Source organism: Bos mutus, chromosome 18, assembly GCF_027580195.1.
Source record: "Bos mutus isolate GX-2022 chromosome 18, NWIPB_WYAK_1.1, whole genome shotgun sequence".
In the NCBI taxonomy this organism is placed as follows: domain Eukaryota; kingdom Metazoa; phylum Chordata; class Mammalia; order Artiodactyla; family Bovidae; genus Bos; species Bos mutus.
In genome coordinates, this window is record NC_091634.1 from 2,302,489 (window position 1) to 2,306,949 (window position 4,461).

Below are 4,461 nucleotides of genomic sequence, written 5' to 3' on the forward strand. Positions count from 1 at the left end.
TCTGTCAGATCTCTCCACCATGACCCGCCTGTCTTGGGTTGCCCCACAGGCATGGCTTAGTTTCATTGAGTTAGACAAGGTTGTGGTCCTAGTGTGATTAGATTGACTAGTTTCCTACGAGTATGTTTTCAGTGTGTCTGCCCTCTGATGCCCTCTTGCAACACCTACCATCTTACTTGGGTTTCTCTTACCTTGGGCGTGGGGTATCTTTTCACGGCTGCTCCTTACCTTGAACAAGGGGTATCTCCTCACCACCGCCCTTCCTGACCTTCAACGTGGGATAGCTCCTCTAGGCCCTCCTGCACCTGTGCAGCCACTGCTCCTTGGACGTGAGTTTGGTCCTCCTGGCCACCGCCCCTGGCCTCGGGCGTGAGGGCATGGGGTAGCTCCTCCAGGCCGCTGCCCCTGGCCTCAGATGCGGGCTAACTCCTCTCGGCCGCCCCCCCCCCCCACCCCCAACCTCAGACTTCGGTAGCTCCCCTCAGCCGTTCCTGCGCCGTCGCAGCCTGGCACTCTTGGCCGCTGCCCCTGACCTCGTAGGTGGGGTAGCTCCTCTTACCGCACTATATCACTTATATGTGGAATCTTTTTTTCAAAAGAAGATACAAATAAACTTATTTACAAAATAGAAAGATACTCAAACATAGAAGAGAAACTTGTGATTATCAAAAGGGATAAGTGGGAGGAAGGACAATTTAGGAAGTTGGAATTAACATATACACACTACCATATATAAAATAGATAAGCAACAAAGACCTAGTGTACAACACAGGGACTGCACTCAATATTTTGTAATAATCTATAAGGGAAAGAATCTGAAAAAGAAAAAAAAATATATATATATAGTGAGTCACTTTGCTGTCTACACCTGAAACTAACATAACATATACTTCATTTTTTTATAGTATCTAAATTAAAAAAGCAAAACAAAAAACAAACCAAAAAAAAGCCCTCATTTAAACTGGGCTAAGTCTTGCTCATGGATTGTTTCTACATTTTAGAAATGTAGAAACATTTTATTTCTAAATATTTAGAAATAAATATTTCTAAATATTTCATGGTGCAAATATCTTAGGCATATAAAATATGCCTGGAAAACCTTTACCCTTTATACACTAAAGGATCACAAGTGGAATTTTATTTACTTATTTAGGCTGTGCTGGGTCTTGGCTGTTGCATGAGGGCTTTTTCTAGCTGCAGTGAGTGTGGGCTCATCACTGTGGTGGCTTCCCTTGCAGAGCACAGGCTCTAGGCACACAGGCTCAGTATTGTCGTGCTTGGGCTTAGTTGCCCTGTGGCATGTGGGATCTTCCCAACCCAGGAATCGAACTGGAGTCTCCTGCATTGCCAGCCGGATTCTTTCACACCCAGGCACCAGGGAAGCCCCAAATATACACTACTATGTATAAAATAGGTACCTACTAAGGACCTAGTGGAGACTTCTCAGATGGTCCTGTGCTTAAGACTAAACCCTTTCTAGGCAGGGAGAAGGGGTTCAATCACTGGGAACCAAGTCCCACATGCCCCGAGGCCTGGTTAACAACAAAAAAGAAGTGACTTATTGTATAGCACGGCGAACTCTATTCAATACTCTGTAATGGCCTACATGAGGAAGCATCTAAAAAGAGTAGATATACACACATATGTATAACTGATTCACTTTTTCATATACCCGGAACAAACACAACACTATAAATCAACTATACCTTGATAAAATTTTAAAAATATACAATTTACATTTTTCTGATAAGATCAGGGGATACTGAGTTCTTCATGTACAAAAAGCAGAGACTGGATATGATGGAGTCACGGCTCATAAGCAGAAAGGGGCTGATAAAGGGAAAACATACATTAATCAGGCCAGTTGTATACACCAACCACCAACTGGGATTATGAAAAAGAGCAAGAGTAATGTTAAAGATGCAGGACAGGGTGTGGAAACACATGAAGGTGCTCGCCAAGAGTAGGATGCTTTGGGTGGCTCTGGACTCAGCAGGGGGTCTGGAAGATACCCTAGCCTTGTGAATATACTGGACTCGCTGACTGTGTCTGTACAGGGTGAGAATCATGGAGCCACTGGCCCAGAAGATGAGCACAGAACATGAAACTTCAGGGAACACTACCAAAGCTGTATATATTGAGCCTGAGATGTTCTCAAGATCTGTGGCAGCACAGTACCCTGAATCTCTTATATTTGTCATGTTTGTGCTGTGCCATTTTTCAGAAACATATAATGCATACAGAGGAAAAATGAGATGTACCAACATGCACTGGATCCAGCAGAAGGAAATGGAGAGGGCAATGTACTTTGGGGCTTTGACTTTAAGATTCTTCCAACAGGAGTTCTTTGGGCTGATTATGATGGTCTGAAACACACTCAAGAGGCAGGTTGTGCCAATGGACATACTCCTGCCCACTTTCTCAAAATACAAAATAAGTTTGCATGCAAAATCACTGGCAAAATATTTCAACCTCAAAGTTGTAATTGTCTGAGGGACTCCTTTCGAGAGAATGACCAAAATGTTGGCTATAGTCAGGTGCTTGCAAATCAAATCTGTGACCCTCAACCTATACTGAGTGTGGTAAAGAAAAAGGTAATGGTACAGAAGGGAGAAATTGCCCCAGATTCCAACCACAGTCTGTAACAAGAAGGTTATTCCAAAGGCCAGTTGGCTGGAGGCTGTTGTGTTATTCAAGATACTCCCCTTTATATGATGGCAACAGTGATTCCTCAGAGCAGAGTGGCTCATATAAATTTGTGACATCGAGAGACAACTTTCCTTGTGTGCTTTTGTGAAATTGCCAAGGCTTCATGAAGGGAAATGATGATGAGAGAAATCAGTCTATTTTACGAAAAAGTCAGCAGGAAGGATGAAGTGGTGGCAACCTGGAGGAAGCAATGACAAATGAGAGTAAATTGAAAGATAGTATAAAACCAACTTTTAAGGAGAAGCTTACTGGAGAAAAAAGTCTCCATCACTGCCCTCATCATGCTGCTGCTGCTGCTAAGTCGCCGCAGTCGTGTCTGACTCTGTGCGACCCCAGAGAGGACAGCCCACTAGGCTCCTCCATCCCTGGGATTCTCCAGGCAAGAATACTGTAGTGGGTTGCCATTTCCTTCTCCAATGCATGAAAGTGAAAAGTGAAAGTGAAGTCGTTCAGTCGTGCCCGACTCTTAGCGACCCCATGGACTGGAGCCTACCAGGCTCCTCCATCTATGGGATTTTCCAGGCAAGAGTACTGGAGTGGGGTGCCATTGCCTTCTCCGCCCTCATCATAAAAGAGGTCAACTCTAAATGCATTCTCTTCTAAATTTTAAGAAGATAATATATTATTGTAGGGATTTCCCTGATGGCTCAGTTGGTAAAGAATCTGCATGCAATGCAGGAGACTCCAGTTTGATTCGTGGGTCAGGAAGATCTGCTAGAGAAGGGATAGTTTTACCCACTCCAAGAATACCCACTTCAGAATTCTTGGGCTTCTCATGTGGCTCAGCTGGTATTTAAAGAAGATAATGTATTATTTAAGAAAAAAAGACAGGAGTTATTCTAGGGTCTAACTATTTAAAATATATGCTAACGGTACTTCCCTGGTTGTCCGGTAGTTAAGAAACTGTCTTGCAATGTAGGAGACGCAGGTTTGATACCTGGTTGGGCAACTAAGACCCTATATGCCATGGGGTTTCTAAGTATGGGATCTGCAACTGGAGGGTCTGTGCACCACAACAAAAGATCCTGCGTGATACAACATAGTTACCACATGATGCAATCAAGACCCAATGCAACTAAATAAATAAATATTTCCATACACTAAAGAACACAGTATATGTAAGCCATATGGTGAAATAACTTTTGCACACATTAAAATTAAGACTGGATCTCATCAAGACACACACACAGACACAGATACAACTTAAAATCACACAAGCATGTCCTAAAAACCTGAAGATAGAATAAACAGTGGACAGAGTCTTCAAAGAGAATCCTCAAGAAAGAATTTATTCAATGGATAAGACATGTGGAAAAATATTCCACATCCTTGGCAATCCGGTCAATTAAAATGTAACCACTACCTATATGTCATCAAATACCATCAAGAAATCTGAAACAGAAATGACAAAAATGCCGAGTTTGGGCATAGCTGTGGATGAACCAAGAATCTCATACACTGATGGTGGGTGTTCAAATTGGTACACACATTTTGGAAAACTGTGGTATCTACTTAGCAGATCAGATGTAGTCCTGTTCCAAGAAATCCACTTCTATGAATATATTCAACATTTTATACATGTATCACCCAAAGTTTAGTTATATTAATAGAATTTATATGAGAGCCCTAATCATTACTTGTAATAGTACCTAACTCTTAATACCCACCTGCCCATTAACAGCTGAATGATCAGTTAATCCTTTGGTAGTCACACAATGAGGTCCTATATAGCAATGATAATGAAAAATCAAC

The 4,461-nt window shown here is 42.3% G+C and overlaps 1 protein-coding gene across 1 annotated transcript; it reads right to left on the bottom strand.

Moving 5' to 3' along the window:
- Positions 1-1,733: 1,733 nt before the first annotated feature.
- On the bottom strand, positions 1,734-2,765 carry LOC102265917 (vomeronasal type-1 receptor 4). Its single transcript, XM_005902361.2, has one exon. The coding sequence runs from the start codon at positions 2,763-2,765 to the stop codon at positions 1,734-1,736; it is 1,032 nt and encodes a 343-aa protein (XP_005902423.2).
- Positions 2,766-4,461: the final 1,696 nt, after the last annotated feature.

What these genes read in the sequence shown, in the direction of transcription:
- LOC102265917 (XM_005902361.2), bottom strand. Translation starts at nt 2,765, where the DNA reads ATGTCACAAATTTATATGAGCCACTCTGCTCTGAGGAATCACTGTTGC.